Source organism: Candoia aspera, chromosome 5 (genome assembly GCF_035149785.1).
Source record: "Candoia aspera isolate rCanAsp1 chromosome 5, rCanAsp1.hap2, whole genome shotgun sequence".
NCBI classification, from domain to species: domain Eukaryota; kingdom Metazoa; phylum Chordata; class Lepidosauria; order Squamata; family Boidae; genus Candoia; species Candoia aspera.
This window is the reverse complement of record NC_086157.1, coordinates 105,689,380-105,715,461: the sequence shown is the minus strand read 5'-3', so window position 1 is coordinate 105,715,461 and position 26,082 is coordinate 105,689,380. Positions and strand designations below refer to the sequence as shown.

The 26,082-nt window shown below is 42.5% G+C and overlaps 3 protein-coding genes across 4 annotated transcripts in view; 2 read left to right on the top strand and 1 right to left on the bottom strand.

Annotated features, from left to right (window-relative positions):
* The first annotated feature begins 778 nt into the window (after positions 1 to 778).
* CCDC89 (coiled-coil domain containing 89) lies at positions 779 to 1,935 on the top strand. Its single transcript, XM_063304485.1, has one exon. The coding sequence runs from the start codon at positions 830 to 832 to the stop codon at positions 1,910 to 1,912; it is 1,083 nt and encodes a 360-aa protein (XP_063160555.1). The 5' UTR covers positions 779 to 829; the 3' UTR covers positions 1,913 to 1,935.
* Positions 1,936 to 7,841: 5,906 nt separating this feature from the next.
* The window catches only part of CREBZF (CREB/ATF bZIP transcription factor), a 37,058-nt gene continuing 18,817 nt past the window's right edge, over positions 7,842 to 26,082 (top strand). Inside the window, exons 1-3 of one of the 2 annotated variants that reach the window (XR_010068111.1) lie at positions 7,842 to 8,902; positions 9,499 to 9,577; positions 10,804 to 11,021. Coding sequence is in view for 1 of the 2 variants with exons in the window: in XM_063305891.1 (XP_063161961.1) it covers positions 8,022 to 8,902; positions 9,499 to 9,547 (930 nt within the window). In the remaining variant the exon portion in view is untranslated. Of the gene's footprint in view, positions 8,903 to 9,498; positions 9,578 to 10,803; positions 12,097 to 26,082 lie in introns of those variants that run through there. The other variant, XM_063305891.1, reaches the window with a different exon arrangement.
* Positions 17,418 to 26,037, bottom strand: TMEM126A (transmembrane protein 126A). Its single transcript, XM_063305890.1, has 5 exons — positions 25,826 to 26,037; positions 22,413 to 22,530; positions 20,902 to 21,095; positions 18,759 to 18,873; positions 17,418 to 17,646 (listed from the first exon to the last, which is right to left on the bottom strand). The coding sequence occupies exons 2-5, from the start codon at positions 22,520 to 22,522 to the stop codon at positions 17,442 to 17,444; spliced, it is 624 nt and encodes a 207-aa protein (XP_063161960.1). The 5' UTR covers positions 22,523 to 22,530; positions 25,826 to 26,037; the 3' UTR covers positions 17,418 to 17,441.

Genomic DNA, 26,082 nt, shown 5'->3' with positions numbered 1-26,082 from the left:
CCAGAGTAGAGCTCAACAGGTGGCATCTTTGCAAAGCTTGAAAGCTAAGCGGGGTGTTTGGACTAAGCTAGATGAGGAAGTTGCAAAACATCTATGAAGAAAGCTGCAATAATTTTCCCTACTTCCAAAGCTTCTCAGTGCTCACAAAGTAGAGAGAAATCCCACCAAGTCAAGTAGTCCTTGTTTCTCAGTAAATATTTATGGAATTTGGTAATCCTTCAAGAGCTGTTTTATACAGTATATTGAATAGAAATCCCAGAATACTGAAATAGGGACATCTTGAAATGGAGGCAAAGCGGCTTTTAAAATAAAAGGAATCAAGGAAGCGGGTTCATCTTCTGTTTTCTCTCGTCTCTTTGAATAAACGGATTTAGGAAGCTATCAAAAGCATCTCTTGAACTCTTGCAAAGTATGTTCTTGTTTCTCTTCAAGAAGATTTGGGAAGGCACCAGTTGAAAAGATGAACCTGTTCTTGGGGTATTGTTTATTGTGAATTGACTGATACCAATTCAAAATCTACTACATACAGATTGATTTCATGTTGTCTCTTTTGTTCCTGGACAGATTGACATCTCCTTTGTTGAGCACAAACTGGTGGTTTTTCATCTGCAATGCAAAATTAGATCAAGAGACAGGAGAAAACTGTGCTAGTTCTAGAAAGCCCAGGCCTTCTTAGCTTGTGGAATGACAGGATTCTTGGAATCTTTCCACCAACTGCCATTTTGGCCCACAGAACACCTGAAGGGCAGTTCAGAATTTTTGAATGTTCACATGAAGGAAACTACTGGGGAAGCTGAGTTCGGAACAGCAATAAAAACTGTTCCTTGATATGCCTCAGGACAGGAAGGATACAGAGATGTCTTTTCCCCACAAAATATCCCAAGAGGTGGAAGGAGAACTAGAATGGAGCATGGGAGAACCTTTTGACCACTTGGAGAAACTCCAGGGTCTTTCTGATGGGGAGAAGGGAGAGAAGGCATTGTTGCATTCACGCCTCAATGAACAGTCTCAGCTGATCTGCATCCTAAAGAAGAGAGCTGATGATCAACTGTTGCGCTGCAAGGCACTGGAACAGATCAACACAGAACTGGAGGAGATGAGAAGGGGAGACGCCTTAAGGCTGGAGAATCAGACACGGCGTGTCCAGCTGCTGGAACAGCGCTTTATGGACTTGGCTGCCAACCACGAAGACATGATCCACTTCAAAGATGAGCACAAACGGCAGAATAAGCAGCTGAGAGAAGAAAACAGGCGCCTGCGGCAAGAGAATGACAGCCTCTTCAACCAGCCTTTGAAAGAAAAGGAGGCAGAGCTGGCCCAGCTCTCTTCTGAGTTCAAGAAGCTTTCTATGGAAATGGAGGCCTTAAAGGAGAATTATCAACAGGACTGCCGTTCTGCCCAAGAACAAGAGAAAGAACTTCTGGAAGCACAGAGACAACAAACCACAGCACATACCAAGGAAATGGCCTCCCTGAAAAGTCAACTGGAAACTCTAGAGAAAAAGCACAGGCATGTCACTGAGCAACTGGAACGAGCGGAGAAACAGCTAAGAGAAGCTGATGGCAGTCTGCAAGCTAAGCTGCAGGTCCTAAGAAAGGAGAAAGAGGAGCTGTTGAACCTGGCAATGGAGAGAGGCAAGGTGCTGCAGGAAAAACAACGGGAGATCCTTCAACTAGAGAAGAAGGTAGGGGATATTGAGAAAGCCAGGCAGACAGCAGAACTACGGTTCAAGACTGAAGCTGCGATGGTGGACAGTAACCTCCGAGTTCGAGATCTGAAGTTCCGCCTCGATGGGGCCAAACAAGCCCATGCTGACCTCCGGATGCAATTTGAAGCTTACAGGAAGCACAGCACCGAGCTGCTAAACAAAGAGAAAGAGTTAAATACCAAACTACGTCATTTTGTGGCGTAATGTGCACATTTTAGCATTCCTGTAACCTTCTTTAAGAAAGACTAACCTTTTAACAGATCATTTTTTCTATTGTAGCTGCTAAATATAACATCTTTTATTCAGAGTTAGAAAGACAATCACTCTTAGGTGTCACGATTACTATGCTGACAACTTAGCCCTGAGACATTGAATACGTAGAACAACTTAAAATAAATGCAAGATGATAATGCTTTCAAGTCTGAAGCACAGATTTTGAATTTAAGCCCTGTGCCATTTCTAACATGGAACATCCCCTACCCTTCCCGCCCCATTGCTACAAAAAGCTTCCCTTTGGGGAAGACCCACTTCAGTTTCGTCCTGCCACTTGGCTATCTTGGCTGAAGACACTACAGTACACATACAGCATAACATGGTTTATTTAATTTGGGCTGAGCAAGCTGTGTGAATCCCGCCACTGTTTTGGGAAATGTGGAATATTACGCCAGGCAAAAGAAACCCTCTTGAGAGTGTAGTACTCAGCGGGCAAAAGGTATTTAATTGCCCAGAATGTGCCTTGAATAGCTATCTCACTGTCTGCAATGTGCTAAACAGAGAGATTACTGTAGAATGCTCTTTGCTACATAAGAAGATCCCCCTAGTTCTATGATCCAAGATTACAATCACTCTTAAATGAGAGAAAAGGAAGTAGTTTTATTGGATGTTATCTTACCCACTGATCTTTAAGGGAGGACCCACATCACCTTGCAGTGGGTAAGGCAAGGTAATCCCAGGTAAGGATTTGCGATGGAGCCCTTGGAGGAATCCCATGTCCCATATATTGAAGTAGGATTTTATAGGTTTAATCATACAAAGTGTATGTAACACAAATCCATGCTTCTTGCTTACAATCTCTATTTTGACTAATTAAGTGCCATCAAATTGGTGCCAACTCTTAGCAATCACATAGGTAAGTCTCTCCAAGATGATCTATCCTTAATCTGGCCTTTTAGGGGCCTCAGTGGTACACTCCTTACTGCTGTAATCAAGTCCATCCACCTTGCTGCTGGTCATCCTCTTTCCTTCTACTTTTCCCAGCATTATGGACTGCTTAAGATAGCTGGGACTTCACATAACGTGCGTAGAATGTGCTAGTTTGAGCCTGATCATTTGTGCTTCACGTGAGAATCCTGGACTGATTTGTTCTGTGATCCTTTTTTCTTTCCTGGCTACCCATGTTATTCGCAAGAGACTTCTCCAGCATCAAAAGCATCAATACTCTTTTGGTCCTACTTCTTCAAAATTCAACTCTGGCATCCATAGGATTTCAAAAGGAAAACTATTATCTGCACAATTCTAACCTCTGACTTACTGATACTGTACGTCATGATATCTGCATGTTTTCCAAGGTCTTCATTGCTACCCAACCAAGTGCTAGCCTGCAGCATATTTTTTGACTGCTGGTTTCTGTACTCTAAAAGGCAGAAGTATCCACCATTTAATGGCTGCAAATTGGGCAGCCATATGAGTCTAATAAATACAGAAAGAAATTCATGTACAGCTGGTTGCTGTACCTGTGTCATTAGTTTGATCTTTATATTTTATCTTAGTCCCATTTTTATTGTGCTTCTTGAAAAAAAGAGATCATTTGGATTTTCAACTATCAGAGTAATGTCATCAGCCTAGTGCAATTTCCTCTACTTTTAAAATAATGGCCATCTTCTTCCAATCCATCCTTTCTCAATATATATTCAGCATATAGTTTGAATAAATAGAGACTATACAGTCTTGCCCAATCCTTTGCTGACTTGGAGTCAGTCTGTTTCATTATGTTCCATCTGGACTGTGAGTTCGTATCCTACATATAGGTTTTGCATGAGGACAATCAGATGTTCTGGGATTCCCATTTTCCTAAGGACATTCCACAGCTTGACATAACACAACTGAAGGCCTTTCTTTAGCCAATGAGGTCTCGTTGACTTCTTTTTGGCATTCTTTGCCTTTTTCAATTATCTAGCATGCATCAGCAATAATGTCTTTTATTCCTTGGCTTTTTCTAGAACTACTTTGAACATCTGGCATCTCCCTTTCCATGTATAGCTCTAATCTGTGTTGATGATTCTAAGCATTATTTTCCTAGAATGTGAAATTAAGACTTGTGTGATAGTTTGCACAATCAGTGGGTTCTCCTTTTTTCAGTATTGGTATGTAGATTGATCTCTTCCAATCTGTTGTCCACTATGATGTTCTCCAGATTTGCTGTCATAATTTGGTTAGAACTTCTACTGAGACCTTTTCTGTTGCTTGCCATATTTCTGTACATGTTCCATTCAACTCCTGCAGACGTTCAACTTGGTAATGACCAGGCTGCTGATGTAACTTTGTCTTCGAGTAAGAGGGTTTTGTAAATAAGGAATGTCTTTTAAGACTTTTGGGGCATTGACATCCCCATTGTCAGGGCTGGCTCTAGACTTTTTGGTGTCTCAGGCAAAGTCATATTCTGGTGCCCCATATGATTTGGTTCATCTTCTGAATTTTTTAGGAATTTCAAAAAGGCACCCTCTTGCTTCTTATTCAAGTTTTTGAGCTTTACGCTTATGATTTTCAGCCCCGGACAATTTTTTTCTGACATTTTCACCCTATGTACTGTGAATCAGAATAAATAATTTTAATTACATCAGCAGCTGTTGTTGTCATACGGCAACAGTTCTGGGAAATTATATTTATTGAGTAGTCCTTACTGCGGTCATTAACCAGCACAAGGAAATTAGTATTCAAATATCCAAAATACCCAAAACTAAATTGACAAGACTTTTGTCTTGTTTCGGTAATATTATCAGCCTCCTGAAATCCATAAGTAAAGGTAAAGGTTTCCCTTGACGTAAAGTCCAGTCGTGTCCGACTCTAGGGGGCGGTGCTCATCTCCGTTTCAAAGCCTTGGAGCCGGCGTTGTCCATAGGACACTTCCGGGTCATGTGGCCAGCATGACTCACGGAACGCCGTTACCTTCCCGCCGAAGCGGTACCAATTAATCTACTCACATTTGCATGTTTTCGAACTGCTTGGTGTGCAGAAGCTGGGACGAGCAACGGGAGCTCACCCCGCCGCGCGGTTTCGAACCGCCGACCTTCCGATCGACAGCTCAGCGGTTTAACCCGCAGCTGTAATAATAATTTATTTTTCGTAACTTGCAATGCCTGGTTTTCTTTCTTTCTTTAATTTAAATTTATTGGCTGCCCAACTCCAGTGGACTCTGGGTGGCAAACAAGACTAAAAACGCCATAAAAACAGCTAAAGATATTAAATCAACAGGCAGCCCAGACTAAAATGCTCTAATAACAAAATCCACAAAACAGTAGTGTGCTGTTCACTACCACTTGACCAACTTTGTGGGTGTTTTAGAAAAGTGTAGAAAGAAAAAGTTCTAACGTGACAAGGAAAGATTATCAGACGTTATACTCACACTGTGTATTTTGGAAGCCTTTTCAATTTTGGCACCCCAGGCGACTCCCTACGTTGCCTAGGTATAGACCCGTCCCTGTAATTGTATAGAGTTTCTGTTTGATCTTCTTGGAATCAGCTACTTTCTCTCCACTGGCATTCTTTAATATACCAATTTGAAATTGGAATCTCCTGACTTTGTAGATCTCTTGGAAAACGTTCCTTGTTTTCACCATCAATGGCTGTACAGGTGTTATAATACTTCTTTTCTCTTCCAACAGTTCTCTGAAATTCTTTGTTCCTTCCTGAGATCTTTGTCCACCTTGGCTTTGACTTCCCTTCTCTTCTTGGCAGCATCCACTGTTTGTTCTGATATCCAGCTCGCTTTCTTCTGCTTCTTGGTCTTTGGCAGTCTCTTTTCACATTCATCCCTAACAACTTTGATTTCATGCCACAGTTCCTCTGGTTCCCTTTCAGTGAGGTTCAGGGCAAGATTCTTGCAAGATGATGCTGTCAAGGTAATGCATGCTATATGCCAGCAAATGTGGAAAACACAAGAATGGCCATCAGATTGGAAAAAATCAACTTATATCCCCATACCAAAAAAGGGAAACACTAAAGAATGTTCAAACTATCGAACAGTGGCACTCATTTCACATGCCAGTAAGGTAATGCTCAAGATCCTGCAAGGTAAACCTCCGCAATTCATGGAGCGAGAATTGCCAGATGTACAAGCTGGGTTTAGAAAAGGCAGAGGAACTAGGGACCAAATTGCCAATATCCGCTGGATAATGGAAAAAGCCAGGGAGTTTCAGAAAAACATCTATTTCTGTTTTATTGACTATTCTAAAGCCTTTGACTGTGTGGACCATAACAAATTGTGACAAGTTCTTAGTGGTATGGGGATACCAAGTCATCTTGTCTGCCTCCTGAAGAATCTGTATAACGACCAAGTAGCAACAGTAAGAACAGACCACGGAACAACGGACTGGTTTAAGATTGGGAAAGGAGTACGGCAGGGCTGTATACTCTCACCCTACCTATTCAACTTGTACGCAGAACACATCATGAGACATGCTGGGCTTGAGGAATCCAAGGCTGGGGTTAAAATCTCTGGAAGAAACATTAACAATCTCAGATATGCAGATGATACCACTTTGATGGCTGAAAGTGAAGAGGAACTGAGGAGCCTTATGATGAAGGTGAAAGAAGAAAGTGCAAAAGCTGGCTTGCAGCTAAACCTCAAAAAAACCAAGATTATGACAACCAGCTTGATTGATAACTGGCAAATAGAGGGAGAGAATGTAGAAGCAGTGAAAGACTTTGTATTTCTAGGTGCGAAGATTACTGCAGATGCTGACTGCAGTCAGGAAATCAGAAGACGCTTAATCCTTGGAAGAAGAGCAATGACAAATCTCGATAAAATAGTGAAGAGCAGAGACATCACACTGACAACAAAGGTCCGCATAGTTAAAGCAATGGTGTTCCCTGTAATAACATATGGCTGCGAGAGCTGGACCATAAGGAAGGCTGAGAGAAGGAAGATCGATGCTTTGGAACTGTGGTGTTGGAGGAAAATTCTGAGAGTGCCTTGGACTGCAAGAAGATCAAACCAGTCCATCCCCCAGGAAATAAAGCCAGACTGCTCACTTGAGGGAATATTAAGGGCAAAACTGAAATACTTTGGCCACATAATGAGAAGACAGGACACCCTGGAGAAGATGTTGATGCTAGGGAGAGTGGAAGGCAAAAGGAAGAGGGGCCGACCAAGGGCAAGATGGATGGATGATATTCTAGTGGTGATGGACTCATCCCTGGGGGAGCTGGGGGTGTTGACAACCGACAGGAAGCTCTGGCGTGGGCTGGTCCATGAAGTCATGAAGAGTCGGAAGCGACTGAACGAATAAACAACAGGGCAAGATGTAATTGCCAATCGAACACCTGCAGATTCTATGGTGGCCATGCAGTGTTTGGGTTGGAGATAGATTTTGCTTTCAGAGACCCTCCCAGTGATGGGATTTAGGTTGACCTTTAGATGAACTTTTAATCTTAAAAGAACACATGCATGGTCGCTCCCTAATTTCCACCTGACAAAATCTTCCCTATGCTCATTCCACACATTTTGTGGTTTACCATCTGCAAGCCCAGCCAATTGTGGAAACCACCATGGTGAGCGGCAAGCTACAACTCCAGTCATTGCAATTCATGCATTATGGTTTAGCCTTTTGCCTGAATCCAACCAACCGTGGCTTATTCCACAAATTGCACCTCAACAACCAGGGCTTAGCACCACCCAGAGCTACCCGATCCGGGCTGCAACACTCGGAACGACTAGAAAGCCATTTCCCCGAATCTCGTCGCCTCCGAATCCTTTCAGCCCGAACCTCTGCTGCCTTAGCACAGCGTTTATACCGTATTTCGCGTAAACCGCAGCCCGCACGGAGCCACGCCTCTTCCCCTGCCGGACTTCTGCTCCCAGAATGCTCAGCCAGAGTGCCTGGGCGTGCGCAGGCGCAGTATCGCCGTGGAAAAACCTCAGCGGGAAGAGGTACGGGCGAGGGCGGCGGCCTATTTCCACCCCCCCCCCCGCCTTCGGGGCGAGCGGCGCTGAGGCGAGCCTGACCGGAAGAGCGGTCGCTTTCCCGCGCGGCCTCCTCTCGACTGGGCCCGCCTGGAGGGGGGCCCGGCTGACTCGCCCCCCGCCGCCACCATCATGCGCCACAGCCTGGCCCAGCTCTTAGCGGCCTCGTCGGGCCGAGGAAGGTCCGGCGAGCCGGCCGCGGCCTGCTCGTTTCCTAGCGCGGGGGCCGAGCGGCGGCCGGAGGAGGAGGCGGAAGCGGCGGCGGCGGCCGAAGACTCCCTGGAAGAGCCGGACGAGGGCGAGCTGCTCTTCCCCGCGGGGCTGGAGCTGGACGCCTGGCTGGAGGCGGCGGTGGGAGGCGAGGCCTCTCCTCCGGCGTGGGAGGCGGGCGGCGGCAGGGCGAGCCCGCGCCCCCCGGCCGAGGCGGCGCGGCCTTCGATCTCCAGGCCGGCGCGGCCCGGCAGCAACCGGCTGAAGGCGGCGGCGGCGGCGCGTCTGAACCGGCAGAAGAAGAAGCTGTACGTGCAGGGCCTGGAGGCGCGCCTGCAGGGCTTGGCCGCCGAGAACCGGCAGCTGCGCGACCGGAACCGCGGCCTCTGCCGCCGCCTGCGGGATCTGGAGCGGGAGACCGGCTACTTGCGGGCCGTGCTGGCTAACCAGAGCGCCCTGGGCCGCCTGCTCAGCCGCCTGGCTGGGGACGGGGCCGGCAGCGTGGGGCTCAGGATGAGGATCAGCACCAGCCTCTTCCAGGAGGAGGCGGCGGCGGCGGCGGCGGCGGCGCCCTTCGGCGAGAGCGGCGGCGGTGACCACGACTACGCGCTCCCCGTCCCGGCGGAAGAAGCGACGGACAAGCGGCCCCGTTCGTCCGGCAGCCCCGGCGGCGTTTGCCTCCACGTGGACCGCGACCACGTTTCCGTGGAGTTTTGCTCTCTCTGCGCCAAGCGGGCGGCCAGCTCGGAGACTTTGGCGGCCGCCGCGGCGGCTCCTCCTGCTTCCTCCTTCGTCGCTAAAATGTAGGGTCAAGTATTTCCACTTCTTCGGTCCTACGCAGAACTAATACTTCGGGTGTCTGCCTGCGATCATCCAGGGGGTGCTAGCGGAGGATGCAGTTAGGAGAGAAAGAGGAGGAAGAGGATTTAAAGAGAAAACAGATATGGGGAAAGTGAGAAAGCTGGCCTGTTGGTAGAGCCTTCTTTTCTTAGTGGAGGGGGAAAATACAAACTTTTCACCTGTGTCTGAGGATCATCTTGCCGTGTCAGTACGTGGCCTAGGGCACGCCGCAGTTGTAACTGAAATGTTTTCAGGCACATTGATCAAAACAGCTCTTACCCTGAACTGCAGAATGGTACACTTGAAAGCAGGTAGACAGTTGTGGTAAGAAGGATGGCCCAAAAGGGCAGAAGTAGCCGTAGTGTCCCATGAAATGAATAATGGTGGTAGATAAAATCTAGCCCGCTCTGCTGCTAAGAAGCTGAAAAATGCATAAACTTCAACGTCTTCACTGGAGAGACTTAACACCAAAATAGTAATAATGCACAGCAGGCAGTTAAAACATGCATGTGAAATTGTAACACATCTGTTATACATTACTATTAAACTTTTCTGACAGTTTCTCTTTTAGGTGCTTGCCCTGCCAGGCTCCGTTGTGTAGGGGTTAAAAGAACAGTCGTTTACCACCTCGCAACCTGGTAAGGATCCATAATATTCCCATAATATGGTATCAGACAGTTTGCATTGGTGCTTAGTCTGTTTTTTTTTTTTAATATTATTTTGTCTGGTCCAGTAGTTAGAAGTAGCTCTGGAGGCATTTCCTAGAATTAGTTAATCCTGATTAATCAAGGTTCAAGTAATGGCTATTCAAATTAGCTCTACTTTTCCCTGTCATTCTAAATTTTTAGCATGTTCCTGACAAGCGGCTTGTAGAGACTATTTTATGTAACATTTCAAAACAGGTTAAGATTTGGAGAAAAAAATGCTGCTAAATGTACATTTAGCCATCTGTTGTGTGGAAAAAACCAGTTTCTTGACTGAGGTGACGTGGGTACGTCTCTAAAGGAATAAAATATACCTCAACGTTTAGTTTAGAACTAGTAAACCACTAGGTTTTGCAGTTTTGACAATGTTCAGTAATGAGCCAATGGCTATAAGCTTTCCCAGTTAATAAGGGATGAACTATTTGTCCATATACCTGGCTGTCTGGTTACTATAATAACACTGTGTCCTTATTTGCAAAGGAAGCAACTACACTGACAGATTCTGTTTTAGTAATGCTAAGTGTTCTTTGACTACAGAGCTGCATGCATTTTGAAGACTACAGTACATAGAAATATTTTAGTCTAGCAATTTTTTTTTTAGTTTTCTCTCATGTAGGTCTCTTAAAGTGGCACCTGCATTTCACTAAACTACTAAAATGAAAGTGGCATGCCAGTTTGAAGTTTTCAAAAATTAATAAGGAAAAGTAAATGAACAAATGTTCCAGCCCACATTTATGCAATTGCTCCTGTCTAGAGTTGAGGAAGTGTTTCTGCTGACAAGCTCAATACTGGTTTGGGGGCCAGCACATTTGTTTTTTCTCTGCATCGACTATTTCTGTTGTGTTAAGATGCTTTCTATTTAAACTTCTGTAAATTGGGGAAATAAGGGTTGTGAAATAATGTAAAGTGAGGTTTCACAAAGAATGTTAAACCTGGAAAAACTAGTTGCCTCCATAAAGGAGGCTTCCTCTTATCTTATATTTGTCTTAATATTTGTGTGGAATTAGAAACAAATGAATGTTTCTCCTGTGAATGAAATACATAATCCTCAAAGTCTGTTGCAATCTGTAAGTGTTCAACAAGAAGATTTTCTTTGTGAAACCTTGCTGTTTAATGAAGTATGTGTATATTTAGCATCCTTGTTTTTCTTTATGCTGAAGTGGATACAGCTGTCATGGGGCAGAAGAGACGGGACCAGCTGCTGGCCACCCTTCCTGCTTTATTTTAAAAGGTAGTATGAGAAAAAGGGAGCAAGGTAACAGGGCATTGGCTGTATTTCACTTTGAAAGAACACCGAACAGGGTAATATTGGTAATGTTAATGTTTTGAGCAACTAATCCAATCTATCAGGAAACTAAACATGATACTAATGTGAAAAGTGGTACCGTTAAAAAAGGCATTTGCTTTCTCACTGGTCATTTCATGTATTCATATTCTCATCTGATTGGCTAAATTCTTCCAACTTTTATTCATGGATCAGATGATTAACTTGAAAAAAACCCTGAAGTTTCCAAGATAGAATTAGGGTTGCATTGAAAATGATTTTACTTGTCTTTTAATTGATGTAGCTGTTTACCCTTCTTTTGTCACATCTGCTAGGCAGGTGTACATATTCCCATCTCTAAACCAGTAGGAGCCTTTGTACAAGAAAAATGGCAAGTCTTAATGCAGCTGCAGCATTGCAGGGAACTAACTTCTTTGCCAGTTCATTTCTTGATATCACCCCATATTTAGTAACAGTATTTTTCAGAAGCCTTCTAAATAAATGGAATAGTCCTTGCCAGATGATAAATATGAAAATGTAGACAAGGAGTTTCTCATTTTGGTTTCAATCATGCTTCAGTGTGTTTTGATGGAAGCAATTTATTGTCCACAATTCCTTTATTAACTCTCTTAGGACTTGATAGAATTTAGTGAAGTCCCTTTTTTCTATTGCTGATAGCATTTGGCCAATGGAAGGAGAGAGTTGTGGCACATACTTGACTGTGGTTGTATTTCAAGAAGCAGATGCATTTTTAAATTCCCTTTCACAGAGTCATTTTGTTAATGTTGCATTATTGTGAAATTGAAACACTTCTTTTGTATGATTTAAAGGATTTGTCAGATAAAAAGTATTCTGGATACTTAACTTTGTGTGTCATTAAAAAATAGACTGTTGCCTTGAATACCACTCTCAGCATAGAAAGTGACAGACATATCTGCTTATCTGAAAGCCCAGAAATAAGACTTGCAGGGATTTTAGTGCCTACTGAAACATATTCAAGCCAAATAGATTTGCAAATATTTTGTCCTTCTTGTTAACCAGTTGATTGAATATTATTGAACATTATTGAAATTAAAGCCTTGAACTGAATATCCTAATAGTACTTCAAAAATATGTGAACGTTTCTGTGTAAGTAATTCAGGCGTACTTACAAGGACATTTATTCTAATTAAAAAATGTTTATCTTTCAGTCAAAGACTCAAGGCTGTTCTTTATCTTAAGTCACTTAATTTGCGTGAATTTTCTATAAAACCAAATAATGGTTTCTATAAAAACCAAATAATGGTTTGGCTGTGTGGCTCATTCAGAAATGGTTTGTGTGGTGTCAGAGCCATATTATAGTTTCATAAATAGAACAATTGTGTGTATTTTTCTGGTTGGGAATGTATTTATATTAGTGTTCAGAGTGTTCTTTCTGTGATCGGCAATGCTCTAGCTGTGTTGGTTTAGAATGGTTTAATTTTCTGTATCATTTTTCATCAAGTGCTCCCACTATGGTTTACCAAACATAAAAATTACAAAAGTAAAAACAAGAATTGACTATTTATTTTAGTGTAGAAAATAAAAAACCACGTGTTCCAGCCATATCTTCTTGCTCAGGTTATGAGAAATTTATTGATGTCATATATGTATATATATGTTTCCATGCATGAGAATAGTGGTACAAGTAATATGAGGCAGTTAAAATAAAACCACCTGTTTTAATCTTCATAATTCTGATTTTTCAGCTGCTGTTTGTTTAAAAATATACATGAATAAAAGATTAAAAAACAATGACAAGGTGTAAACAAATTGGGCAAAAAGAACCTTTCTACATTTTTATATCTATCACTTTGACAATGTTGGTCATTAAAAAAATTAAGTATGTTCAGCGAGGGAACATGCAGCTGTGGCTGAATTGGATTAACCCACCAACTGTATTATGTAGTTCATACTTTTTTCACCCTTCGTATTCCTTTTAGGAGAGAATTGCTGGAAACAGGTTGGTGATGAAAAAAAAATTCTCCTGTATTTGGAACAAGGTTGTTGCATGGTTCCATGCATTTCAGTTCTTGAGGTGCCCTCAGTTCAATATGCCTATCACCCCAGCTGCTCTTCCTCCATTGCACTCAAGGCAAACTTGCTTGTTTTTCCCCATTCACTTTTTCTCCCTGGAAGAACTTTGTGTAATAAGTAGGCCCTGTGATACTTACATATAGCTGAATGGAAATGCATGTGCTTACATCGAACAGACTACTTTATACTTGTGGAAATAACATTAAATTTATATGCTACATGACTCTAGGTAGTTTACAATTGTTAGTAATAGTCTGTTCAGCATAAGCACAAATCTCAATATAATGGGGGATGACATGAATGCCTTTCTGGCATAATCCTGCCTTGAGCACAAGAATTGACTAAACTGTGTGTTTTTTCTGCATTTGTAATGTTCTGACTAAATCTTTGTGGTTAATGGGTTGCATTGGAAAGTCTACAGATGTGCTACATGAGTGCCTGAGTTATCCTGTTGTCAGAATATGTTTAATCTTGGTAGAAAAGCTGAATGGATGAACAAAAGTATATTTTCACAGCTTGTTGTTGCTTAAATGACAATAATTGTAATTTAAATAATATAGATTACCTTCTAAGAGATATATCAAACAGGTTTCTGACAGTCTGATCGAAAGCTGTCATTTATAATTTGTATATTACATATTCCACTAGTTATGTGCTTGATTCAGGTATACACTATTGGACAAAATTATACAATTTCCAGTTTTCCCCAAAGGACTGACATTTTCTATCGGGAATGGTTGTTTACTTCCATCCTTACCTGATATAAAGAGTAATGACAAGAAATAAGATGCACGTGTTTCTGAACCATATTCATGATGATTAAGCATGTATTACATCAAGTTAGGAGCAGAGCTTTTGTGCATTATCACACTTGTAAATTATGAAGTAAATGCATGTTCCTGATAACCCTGCAAATTAATTTATGTTTGTCTTTCTTTTAAAGAGTTTAGTACTGTTATGAGACACTTTCATTTTTCTCTGTAACTACCAGGAGAGATGGTATCAGACTAATTGTGAAGAGCCATGTCTCAGATTGACATCCATCAAAATGGATATTCTGAGTTTCTATCTATCCACCACCATGTTTTATAGTGCTTGGACAGATTTTCAAATGCTCTTCCCAAATTCTCCCCCCAAAGCCATATACACACAGACCCCCCACCCCAACCTTTTAGGTAAGCCTTATCCAGATTCTAACATTTCATTAAAAATATTTTGATATTACCAAAATAGCATTTTATTTTATTTTACTCATAGAATTAAAGTTTGACGCAGCCATTTAAACATTTGGGATCAATACTTTGCTCAGTGCAGGAACCCAGCATTCTGAAAGGCATTGAGAGTGACATAATTATCTCACTTATATGCATTTTGGTTTTTTCTGTCAATACCACAAAAAAATTGGTACTTAAAGCTGACATTTTGTCAGTTTTCATAAATACAAGAAGCTGCAATGTGCTTTATTGCATAGAAGGATGTTCATATTAAGTACTGTTCAGGCAGTGCAGTAAATTCAAGAAATATACACTGCATGCACAATTATTAGGCAAGTTTGTATTTTTGAGGATGAATTTCATTATTGAACAACTACAGTGCTCTCAGTCAATCCAAAATGTTAATAAACCTCAAGCCTGAATGTTTAAGAAAGTAAAAGTGAGGTTTTGGCTTTCTTAGGAGCATATCTGTGTGTGCACAATTATTGGGCAACTATTAGTGTGCAGAAGAATTATGCAACTAAATGAAAAATGAAAATTCTCCCATCTCACTCGTTTATTTTCATCTGTTAAAGTGAGAATAATAAACAACTCAAAATTTACAAATAAACATTTCTGACACTTCAAACAAAAAATCAGTGACCAGTATAGCCACCCTTCTTGCAATAACAGTCATAAGCCGTCCATTCATGGAGTCTGTCAGTTTCTTGATCTGTTGACGATCAACTTTTTGTGCAGCAGCAACCACAGCCTCCCAGACATTGTTCAGAGGGGTGTACCGTTTCCCTTCACTGTACATCTCCCGTTTGAGAAGGGCCCACAAGTTCTCAATAGGGCTTAGGTCAGGTGAGGAAGGGGGCCATGTCGTCATTCTTTCGTCTTTGAGGCCTTTGCTGGCTAGCCATGCAGTGGAGTACTTCGATGCATGCAATGGCACATTGTCCTGCAGAAACATCACGGTCTTCTTGAAAGATGCAGACTTTTTCCTGTACCACTGCTTGAGAAAAGTGTCTTCTAAAAACTGGCAGTAGGTTTGGGAGTTGATTCTGAGTTCATCTTCAACCCAAAAAGGTCCAACTAGCTCATCTTTAATAATACCAGCCCATACCAGTACCCCACCTCCACCTTGCTGGCGTCTGAGTTGAAGTGGAGCTCTGTGCACGTTACTGATACAGCCACAGGCCCATCCATCTGGTCCGTCAAGAGTCACTCTCACCAGTCCATAAAACCTTTGAAAAATCTATCTCTAGATATTTCTTGGCCCAGTCTTGCCGTTTCAACTTACGTGTCTTGTTCAGTGGTGGTTGAGTTTCAGCCTTCCTTACCTTGGCCACATCTCTGAGCACTGAACACCTTGTCCTTCTGGGCACCCCAGGTAGGTTGCAGTTCTGGAATATGACAGCACTGGAGGATAATGGGTTCCTTGTAGCTCCACGTTTGATTCTTCTCAAATCTTTGGTAGTTAATTTGCATCTTTTTTTCTCAACACGTTTCTTGTGACGCTGTTGACTATTTGCAACAAAACGTTTGATGGTTCTGTGGTCACGCCCCAATATCTTATCAATTTCAAGAGTGCTGCATCCCTCTGAAAGACAATTTTTGATACTTCAGATTCAGTTAAATCTCTTTTTTGGCTCGTTTTTCCTGAGGAAAAGCTGCCACCTAATAATTATGCACACCTTGATACAGGGTGTTGATCTCCTTAGGCCACACCCTCCTTCATTACACACCTATCACCTGATATGCTTATATCCAATAAACATCCAGGTTTATACAGCTTGGAGGTGGAAAATATGCATAAAAATGATATGGTCAAAATACTCACTTGCCTAATAATTGTGCACACAGTGTATGTAGTATTTGCCAAGTGGCATGTAATTTTCATTAATATTGTTTTGCGGCTGGGTATTGGTAATACATAGATAAGCCTTTCTCAACCTTTTTGACCCTGGAGGAAACCTTGAAATATTTGTCAGGCCTCAGGGAACCTCTGCACATTCAGGCTCAAATATAGACCACAAGTTACAAAACTATTAACATTTGTTTCATGGGTAGGCTTGTATATACGCATTACCAGTGTTCTTAAACTAAAGAATGAAACTTACCTCTTTAATGTGAAATTGCCCAAATTTGAAATAATTTTTTTAATTGTGATCTCCCAGGGGATCCCTAGTGACCTCCTGCGGAACTCTAGGGTTCCACAGAACCCTGGTTGAGAAACTCTGATATAGATGAACAAAATATTTGTATAGACCAGATAATGGTTCTCTTATTTAAGGATTCCAAGTCATTTATGAATGAGAAAAGATGTTTCTGTTGAAATGTACTCTTTAGGCTTTAGATTTGTATGCAAGATTGGTTATGTGGCATCCGATATCCTGGTCAAATGAACTAAGGATGTGCAAAATATGTTGTGCTCAAACCTTTTGGCCCAGAGAATGAAACACAACCACATTAAAAAAACAGACCATTATGATGATCTGGGCAGCAGCAGCTTGAGAGGGGAAAAGTGGGGAAAAGCGAAGAGCATTGGCTACAACTAAGGGGGAGGAGGATGTTGGGAAGATTGTGGGTGGGCATGCCAGCACACTGCCACACTGGGAGTCTGTTCCTTGCTCCTATGACAGGAAGAGGCATATAGGCCACTGCATCAGTGGTTGCTGAGTTCCCCCTCGTTATCTACATTGCTGTTTTTATTCACTGAGCAGGTTGAATTGTTGGATTCTTGCACTGAGTTGCCTTCCATTTTGTTTTGTGTTGGGGAAATAATGAAATACTTGTGTCTAATCCCATCTGTGTATATCAGCAATCTGTGCTAGGTCACTGAAAATATGTTTCAATATTCTTCATGTGGCCCAGGAAGGGATATGCGGTGTTCTTGGTGCTCTCTGAGCTTGGTTGTTTTGCTTGCAGACGTTTCATTACCCAACCAGGTAACACCATCAGTGCAGGGATCAGTGCATTTGAAGTTGTGCATATATAGATAAGCATGTCTGCTTCTGTTCCAGCAATTCCACTTTACTTCCCTCACAAAGTCTAGTTGTTGCTTTTCTTATTCATGCAACATTCTTTGTTGCGCTCTTGTAGTATGGCTATGAGAGGTTGATCCCCTCAGGATTTTTCTTTGGGGTTGGGGGACAGATGTCTTAATTTTCCGGTTTTCACAACGAAGTTGATACAAATGACAAAACCAGACTAAAACTGTCACAAGTTATCAAAATCTAAAAGAACTCCAATCAAATAAAGGCTAAACAGCTTTTAAGTTTTATTCTCTGAATTCCTCAGGATCCCTTCCAGGTTCAGGCATACGGAGCATTTTGAGATATATTTCGTGATGTTTTGAGCCAAGATATGCTCCAATTGCAGCTTGGATGACAGCACCAAGTCTCGTCTTTCTGAAAACTGGTTTACTAAGCGATATCCAGAATCGCACTGCATTCTCTTTATTTGGCATGGGAGAAGTATGGTACCTAGAAGACAGAAAACATAATGAAGAGTTTGGCTAAGCATTGCAATAACCTTTCAATTACAATGTCACTTTCTTGTAGAGGAGCTGTTTGCTAGTTTTAAAAGGACCCTATTACCGAGAAGGAAATAATTTTCTGACAGCTCCTTTCTAAACTTTACCTTCTGTGAATATGAGGCGAATATTATGGAAAGAAGGATGTGGATTTAGGTGTAAAACTTTTGCAATAAATAGATCTTAATGTCACATATTAATTCATTAGATTCTGGAAACCTCTTTCCTCCTCCTGCAGTACTCTCATAAAGCAGAGGAAAACATTTAAATTAAGAAAATAATTTGGTACGTAATACAGGTAGGAAGGTGCAGAATCATATAATATAATCATATAATATACATAATTTTATGTTACATAATTATAGAAGGGACGCGGTGGCGCTGCGGGTTAAACTGCTGCGCTGCTGAGCTTGCCGATTGGAAGGTCGGCGGTTCGAATCCGTGTGACGGGGTGAGCTCCCGTTGCTAGTCCCAGCTCCTGCTCACCTAGCAGTTCGAAAACATGCCAATGTGAGTAGATTAATAGGTACCGTTTTGGCGGGAAGGTAACAGTGTTCCGTGTCGTCATGCCGGCCACATGACCACGGAGGAAGTGTCTACAGACAAACGCCGGCTCTTCGGCTTTGAAACGGAGATGAGCACCGCCCCCCAGTCGGACACGACTGGACTTTACGTCAAGGGAAACCTTTACCTTTACCTTTACTAATTATATGGAATCAACGCTTACATCCAGATAGTTTTGTTTCCTATATTGTTTAGCAATGAAAGATCAGCAATGAATGCTTGTACGTGAAACACAAAATAGAGGTAAAGGGTAAATAGGATTTTTGGAATTACGCACAGAAATTCCAGAAAATGGAAGTTTATAGTACTGAGAGCATACATTTCTGTATGCATTTGATTTTCAAGCAAACGGATAAACAAATGACAACAAAACCATTTCCAAAGACACACAGACACACACAGAGAACACAGCTTTGATTCCTGCAAATGAAATGCTAGCAGAGTATTCACTGCATATTCGTACCCTTTTTTGTTGTTAACAATGGGGTTGAAACGTACCTTGTGGCCAGCAATGCATTCAGAGGCAGCGCTAGAATAATGGGATATAAATAGCCTACGACGGCTCCCACTAAGCCTCCTCTGATCGTAGCACAGACTTCACAGTTTAAATTACCTGAAAGAACAATAATGAATTAAGCTAGCATTGCGTTTTCGAGTCTTTTTCCAGAAAAAATTGCAATGGACATACTGCATGCTAACGACTTTCCTGTTGCAGGATTAGATGAGGTATGGGGTGTATGACACACAATGCTGTGTTCCAAGCTCCGCTGGAACGTTTAAAGTGTCTTGAATTCCAGTGGAACAAACCTCTAGCTTTGTCGAAGGGAACTTGCAGCAAGCCCTTGCTCCCTTTCTGTCCCACGAACCATAAATTAGCACAGTAGTCCATGCCAAGTTCTACTGCACGACCTACAAAGTAACTGGCCAAGAGTTATTTTAATTATTTTTAAATTATGAAAGCACATGTTTAGGAATACTAATGCCTTGGCTAGTTTTCTATATGTCACCCTATCTGGTGGTCCTAAATCAAAACCTGAGGGAGTATGGAATTGTTTCAGATTTCCATTGTAGCAGAACACTCAGAACAACTTTGAATGAGATGCCCAATTGTCCTGACCTTGGATCTCTCAAAATAACCATTCTGAACTCAGATCATTTGTGTGCTTTTAGATTAGATGGACAATACTATATTTTAAAATCTGCTTTCTGCAGTTTGGTTGAAATACTGTCACAAAAACAGAGATTGCTCAAACTTCATGGATAAATTTTGCTGCTGCATTTTTTTTCAAGCGCTGCTTTAGTTGGTCAGTAATTTCCTAAAAATGTTTCGTAAAATGGACTATAGAAGGCCTTGGAAAATAAGACACCATATTGGTTGCCTTAGAACAGGCAGAACTTCACAGTGTAGGACAGCAGCAGCCAGAGAAAGGAGTAAGCTTACGCGATGCATGTTCACGTAAGAACTTGAGTAATTTCCTCAACTGGAACCTTGTCACCTTGAGGTTGAACTATTGCAAGATGCTGTACATGGGGCTGCTCTTGAAGCCTACCCAGAAGCTATAGTTGGTCTAAAATGCAGCAGCATGAGCAGTAATGGCACTTCTTGTTACGCCCATGTGTCATCGCCGCTGGGCAAGCTGCACTGGTTGGCAGGTGGCTTCCAGGTGCAATTCAAGGTGCTAGTCGTCATCTATAAAGCCGTTCAGGGACCAGGGCCTGGCTATTTTGAGGGACCATCTGTGTCCAGTTGTTTATGCCCACACAGTACACTCAGGCAGAGTGGATGTGCTCCAGGTCCACGCAGTTAAAACTTGTCATCTTTTGAGACTGAGGAAGCATGCCTTCTCTGTTGCAGCCCCTGGTTATTTATTAAAAAGACATACCATCTAATAAAGAGCATTCTCCAGCGATACATATGGTGTCCACTCTCTCAGCATTCTGGATGTTTCAAGTCTCTTAGGATATCACTCTGTTCCCAGGCCAGGGGTTATAGTGTTTGTGGAGCCCTTGTCAAGCCTTTTTGAATTTTATTGTTTTGTCTCGGTTATGTTTCTGTGTTTTTAAGTTCTGTATTTAAAAATATTTTAAGCTGCCCAGAATCTTTCTGGAGCTGGGTGGCTAAAATAAAATAATAAAGTAAAAGTTAAAGTAAAAGTTAAAAAAGTTAAAGTTAAAGTTAAAGTAAAGTAAATAAAAATAGAAGCTTTGAAAGCATGAGTGCATTCCAGCACCCTAACCAAGCATGATAAAAGGTTAAGTATTTGGAAATTTTGGAAACTGCATAATGCAGTGAATGGAAAAAAACTCATAAAAATTGGAATTAACTGTAACTTTCAAATACAATGACAAAGTTTATCTTTGTCTGGAGCAGTAAGTACTAGGATCTTGCTTAACTATTACACACTATTTTATAAAAGGGGTGCTCTTTTTATGTGGCACAGCTGAAAGAAAGCAAGCTTTGATAACCAATTCCAGTACCACCATCACAAATTATGGTTATTTGTTAGAGAGATACACCATTTAATAAAAACGATGGAGTCCAATTTGGCTCAATGGGGTAAAACTCTGCCATGATAGAAATATAATGGTATTATAGACATGTAAAAGATGACTGAGTTACTTGGATGAAGTCCAAACATACCTGCCATCAAAGAGCTTTTTACTGTGCCTTCATAAGCAACTGTAGTTGAGATGAATGGCAATAAGACCATGGTTGAAACTGTTGAGTAACGACTCTGTGTGATATTCAGGACATTCCTAATTGCGTTATTAGATATTAAGGCACAGAGACTTGAATTTAATGCAAGGGCGAAACCTCCATTTTGGAATAAATTTCTGTAGAAGAAGAGAAGACATTGTTGCTGCTGCCAATGGCTACTATCCTTGAACTTGCCTACCAACATAGTGCATTACACATAGTAGCAAAAAAAAAAAAAAAAAAAAAAAGGCAAAGCAAATAATCTTATTCCAAAAGCCCAGATGGTATAGGATCTCATGGCATATTCCTAAGGACTACCTCTATGATAGGTACATTTTTTTTTTTAAACTAAAAACAGGTTCACGCAGCAGTGGCAATAATACTATAATAAAATTTCTGCTAAGTGAAATCCCACAACACTACATAAACTTCAAAATTCACTAGCACAAGATGTGCTGGCTACCAGCTTGGCTGGCTTCAAAAAAGGACTGGACCAATTCATGAACGTCATGGGGAACAATGGCTATTAGCCTGGATGGTAGTATGACTGCCTCTGAAGGTCACCTACTACGAAACTTGTGGGCTACTTTGTGTGGTTGATTGGCACTGTAAGAACAGACTGCTGGATTAGTTGGATATTTCCCCTCATGCTTCAACTAGAATAACAGTCCCATCAAAAGCTGTGAGTCCAAATGAAATGGCAGGGTCTATACCGCTTTTAACCAAGCTGCAGCTGAAGTAAAACAGTGTGACAGTTTAATCTTAGCCTACATTATAACTTGTATTCTACTGGTAAAAGACTTCCTTGAGCAATTGCCCTGCATCCATAGATCAGCCTTGTTTTATGAAAAGTGGGTTTTGAGACTGTTGTTGTTGTTGCAGGACAATAATAAATAAGCTAGCTGCTTCATAGTTTTCTACATTCATCCTCTTAATCAGGCCTGCATAGAATGTGGTCTGCCAGCTTTTCTGAAAACAAATCCATCGCAGCCATCTTGAAAGGCGTGCTGCCAAGCGCCCTGCACACCTCACCAACATTGCCAGCTCTGTCGCTGCTGTTGCACAACTAGCCACCAAAAAGCTGATTGTTGCACCAGCTATTCATTGAAGTCACACCTTTGCTGTGTTCAACCAAGAAGCTTAACTAGGTCAGTTAAAGACTGCTTCATTTGCCGAACATGCTACACTCGGTTGACTTTAACACTGATAGGGATTGTGTGTGTCTGTTTCAATATATTGTGTGAACCCAGAAAGTAAGATAGGTAAACATGGGCAATAAGTTTAAATTCTGATCTTCATCAGTATTTTCTGCTGTACTCTGGAGACTCAGAAAATATCCTTTCTCAATAAACTATTTACACTGCATATCAGGGTGTAGATTGAGTGCCTTGAAAAAGGGAACCGTCAAAAGGAAATACTTAAATATTCAGGTATTTGCAAAGTGTTATACTCACTGATCTCGTGGGGTAAGCTTTTCAAACCTCTTTTCCCAGACTGCTGCTGGGACTCTTCCTATATTGAATTTTTTCCCCACAGGAAGATCCAGAAACTCTTTTCCTGCCATTTTAATCCCTGGATCATTGAGAAAGTAAAGGAGATAAAGGGGATTAAAAGAGAACATATATGATGGGATATTGTAATGCTTCAAGAATGCTTCGTATCAGTATGTTGGACCCCACTTGTACCCAAGCCTGAAAAAAGAGTGCTTTAAGGGTCATTTTAGATTTACAGTAATGAATGGATTCTTTAAAGCCGAGAGGGAACCTGGAACGTTAAGCTGCTGTAAGGAATAGCAGAGGAGTTTATGGCCTGTGCTTGCTCAAAGTCTGCAGCACTTCCAAAACATGTTCAAAGCATGTACAGTCATAATGTGTTGTTGTTGTTATTTTATTAAACTTATTTGCCCATATACTAGAAAGAAGACACCCAACTTGGTGTAGTGGTTAAGACAACAGGCTATAAACTGGGAGACACTGAGTTCTAGTCCTGCCTTAAGCATGAATCCAGCTGGGTGACTTTGGGTCAGTCACTCAAGCCTAGGAGGAAGGCAAGGGCAAGCCACTTCTGAAATTCTTCCCAAGAAAACTGCAGGGCCTAGTTCAGGCAGTCACCAGGAACCAACACTGACTTGAAGGCACATTAAAAAAACCACCACCACCAACTACCACCTAAAAGAAACACTGGGCTGCAAGTAACATATAGAAGATATGGAATTGGAATTTTGGAAACAAATGCCAGTAATTGAAATAGAAGCGTACTTAATGACAGAGCCGTAACAGTTTCTGAAGCTCTTGTAATCAGTAAGAGACTATACAGTGATAACTCTTGGGAGGATGTGCAAAATGTCAATTCTGGCACCATGACTAAGACATCCAAACTTCTAGTTTGGAAACTTTTTTTCTGGTAATTGTCAAACCACTGCTGGAATGGTGTGATCCAGAGGGGGAATTTTCTACATCCCTACTCTGTGGAAGGGACGCGGTGGCGCTGTGGGTTAAACCGCTGCACTGCTGAGCTTGCCAATCGGAAGGTCGGCGGTTCGAATCCGCGCGACGGGGTGAGCTCCCGTTGCTAGTCCCAGCTCCTGCTCACCTAGCAGTTCGAAAACATGCAAATGTGAGTAGATCAATAGGTACCGCTTCGGCGGGCAGGTAACGGCGTTCTGTGTCATGCCGGCCACATGACCACGGACGGGTCTACGGACAACGCCGGCTCTTCGGCTTAGAAACGGAGATGAGCACCGCCCCCTAGAGTCGGACACGACTGGACTTTACGTCAAGGGAAACCTTTACCTTTACTCTGTGGCACTCAGTAAATCAAAAAACAGCCAGAGTAGAAATGCTTATTATCAGGAGACTAATCCAAAACCATATTGTAATACAGCTACACAGCAGTAACTTGCTCTGCCAAAAATGAAATATACATATTTCATTCATACAATATTTCATGCTGGCTAGATAAAACAATGAGAGCCACCTTGGTCTAGTGGTTAAGGTGGCAGGTTAGAAACTGGGAGACTGCGAGTTCTAGTTTCACCTTAGGCACAAAGCCAGCTGGGTGACCTTGGGCCAGTCACTTCCTCTCAGCCCTAGGGAGAAGGCAAGGCAAACCACTTCTGAAAAATCTTGCCAAGAAAACTGCAGCAACTAGTCCAGCCAGTTGCCAGAAATCAACACTGACTTGGAGGGACAATATATAGAGATAAAATAACAAAGATCTGCAATACCACCTTTTAAAAACACACAGTATAATCATAACTACCATGACAAACCATTTGCCTTTCTACCTCAGACACATTTAAATACAGTTCAATTCCAGCTCACTTCTCAAGTATTAATTTTGTTTATTGGTATATAATAGGAGCTACCATTTAGTATATTGCTTACAGGGTAAATCCAGGCCCAAATTATAGAGTCCAGGTTTCACCACTTCAGCTATTTAAGTGAAATATTCCATAGGTACGGGGAAAAGCTATGTTGTGGAATGACTGTATAGGTAGACCTCACTTAATGACAGTTCAAAGTTACGACAGTTTTGGAAAGGGTGCTTTACGGTGCATAAAGCAATTCCGGCCGTCATACAACATTGTGCCGCCCCCGGTCACATGACCATAATTTGGACGCTTGGCAACCAGCCTGCATTTACGATCGGTTGCCAAGCACCCTGTGATTATGTGATAGTCCTTTGCAATAATCTCTGCTGGTTTCCCAGAAAATCAGAAGCCAGCAGGGAAGGTTGCAAGCAGAGGGGAGGGGAAACCCTTTGTGGGGCTGCAACAAGGGAGCTCAAATCCTGAAGATTTCTGCTTCATTCCTGCAGCCCCACCAAGGATTTCCCCTCCGTGCACAGAGGGAACTGAAATCCTCTGGCAGGCAGCTCTTTCACTCTGTCCCTTACTTATCTGGGCGGTCACTTAACAACTGCAATCAGGAGAGCTGGGATTGTTGCTGTCGAGCAATGCAGTCACGTGGGCATCTTGCTTAACGAATGCTTTGCTCAATGACCGAGATTCTAGTCCCAATCGTGGTGGTTAATCAAGGACCACCTGTAGTTCAAATGACTATGAAAAATGCAACAGAGCCAATCTTCATAATCTTGAATTTCAGTTATAATCTGAAACACTTTCCTAAACAGTGGAAGAAAAGTATAAAATGGTGAAAAATAGTAGTGTGAATTGACACACAAAGGTTTTGAATCTGAAATAGTTCGAACTCAAAAAACCAGTTCACAACATAACTAAAAGTTTCTTCATGCCTCCCCTGGACTCTGTCTGCACCTCACGGTTTGGGAAAGCCAATTTTAGCACAACAATCGCTCTCCCGAGCAGAAGCTAAGCCCCCCCACCCCCGCTACTCTGATTACATTGGAGCTCCATCATCCCCAGGCAGGCGATCCACGAAAGGTGGGATCCCTTCCTTCGAGCTTCCGTATTACCTTCGGGGGTGAGGGGGGAACGGCTTTCAGCACTAGGAGATCAGAGCCGATGCAGGAAGAACGAGAGTTTGCAGCAGCGCTGCAGCCATTCCGCTCCTGCCGGTAGCAAAAAGGCCTCGGCTGGCAGCGAACCGTCTCGGCCTCCTCTCTTTGCCCTCCCCCAGTTTCTGCGTGGTGCTTTGCTTGCAGTGATGGTGTTCCCTAGTCGGGCCATGATACGTCTGCAAGCCAAGCACCAAGGACTCCACGGTTCAACCCTGAGCTGCAGATACCCTCTTGTATTGGAGTCTCTGCGTTGCTCGCGCGTACACAACCCTGCCTTGTTTTTAAAGGCATCCGCGTTTGCAGGGGCCCCGTTTCGCAGGAAAGGAGCTAGCCCGGAAGGCCCCCCAGACGCAAAAGCAGAACTGATGGTGGAGGGTAAAACACCTACGTTATATACGCGCTCCTCGTGATTCCTCTTATCCTGTCCAAAGCCTGGCCAGACCGAAAGGCCGCTACAAATACTTTCAGCCCAGGATCCTCCTCGGTCGGCCTCGCGAAGGTGACCCGCCACCGCCCCGAACCCACACGCGCGGCTCCCGAGTCCACGAAGAGCGGAGGTCGTGGCGCGGCTCGCGCGACAGGGTCACACGCCTCCCGCGGGGGCCGCCATCTTAGCTGGTCACGTGCCCGCCGCCGCCCCGAGAC